Below are 1,537 nucleotides of genomic sequence, written 5' to 3'. Positions count from 1 at the left end.
TCAGAATCCTAACAAACTCTACTTATTAACCTGAATGCTACTGGTTGAAGATCATGACGTCATTTTGTATCCATCCAATGAAAATAATATTTAAACAACAACAACAAAGACAACAACAAGATCAATTTAAAATAAATAAAAAAAATATCTGTTATAAAAAAAAACAACATGGAAATACGATTCAATGTTGAATAAGCAGCCGTTTATAACGATGATGTTGGTCTTATGAAGAACCCACAATTATGAAATTTCACACACACACATTATATATATATACATATGTATATATATATATATATATATATATGTGCGTGTGCGTGTGTGTGTGTACATAGGTGTATATGCACGTGAATAGAATATATTGTGGACGTGATTAAAAGATTATTACAGGCGGTTAACAATTGGTATGGAAATCCTAAGCAGGTGGTCTCGTTACTAAAGATATTTGTGTGCGTGTGCGTGTGTGTTTGTGTGCGTGTGTGTTTATTTGTTTGTGTGTGTATATCTATGTGTGTTTCTGAGCTGAATTTGTGTGCGTATATCTATGTGCTTCTTTGTGTGTATATCGATGTTTGTGTGTGTCTAAGTGTATATGTGTTTGCTTGTGTATATATGTGTTTGTGTGTATGTAGTTGTGTGTGTGTGTTTGTGTGTATGTAGGTGTGTGTGTGTTTTTGTGCGTGTCTACGTGTGTATGTGCAATATGTTTGTGTCTGTGTACGTAGGTTTGTGTATATAAAAAGCAGCAAATAATAAAGAAACATATATATTCATTCCATTAACACAACGAAATAGAAAATGCGAAAAAGAAATGAAAAATGAAAAAGAGAGAGAAAGGGAGAGAGAGAGGGGGAGAAAGAGAGAAAGAAAGAAAAAAAGAAAGGGAGAAAGAAAGAAAAAGAGAGAGAGAGAGATAGGCAGGTAGGCAGTTATGTTGGAAGGTTGTAAAGGTGGAAGGTAATGATTTGCTATGGAGGTTGTTATGTGTCATTGATGACCTTCCAGCGGATGCTGAGTGAGTGAAAAGATCAATAGAGGAATGAAGGAATGAATGAAGGAATGAATGAATGAACGAACGAACGAACGAACGAATGAATGAATGAACGGATGATTGAATGTTAGACTAAAGGAAGTTCGAAGATGAATTAATGAGAAATTTAAAAAAATGTGTGAACCTGTTAACATCATCTTCGTAATCATCATCATATGTCATCATCATTTTTGTCACCAATAATTTTGTTGTCTGTGTTTGGTTTTGCCATAATCATCATCATCATCGTCGTCGTCGTTGTCGTCATCACCATCCATCATCACCATCATTATCATCATCATCGTCATCATCATCATAATCCATCATCGTCATCATCATCATCATCGTCATCAGCATCATCATCATCATCATCATCGTCATCATCATCGTCACCATCATTATCATCATCATCGTCATCATCATCATAATCCATCATCGTTATCATTGTAATCGTCGTCGTCATCATCGCAACAATTCTCCGGTCTGGACCAAGGAACGTCTAGTCAG

At 35.1% G+C, this 1,537-nt stretch overlaps 1 protein-coding gene across 1 annotated transcript in view; it reads left to right on the top strand.

The window, feature by feature from the left end:
- Nucleotides 1–931: 931 nt before the first annotated feature.
- Nucleotides 932–1,537, top strand: part of HELRODRAFT_179387 (hypothetical protein) — a gene marked incomplete at both ends in the record, with an annotated part of 4,021 nt that continues 3,415 nt past the window's right edge. Inside the window, one exon of the mRNA XM_009028248.1 lies at nucleotides 932–957. Within this exon, the coding sequence (XP_009026496.1) occupies nucleotides 932–957 (26 nt within the window). The remainder of the gene's footprint in view (nucleotides 958–1,537) is intronic.

The sequence above is a fragment of the Helobdella robusta genome (genome assembly GCF_000326865.2).
Source record: "Helobdella robusta unplaced genomic scaffold HELROscaffold_54, whole genome shotgun sequence".
Classification (NCBI taxonomy): Eukaryota; Metazoa; Annelida; class Clitellata; order Rhynchobdellida; family Glossiphoniidae; genus Helobdella; species Helobdella robusta.
Note: the sequence above shows the minus strand (reverse complement) of the source record. Positions and strands in the feature narration are given on the sequence as shown.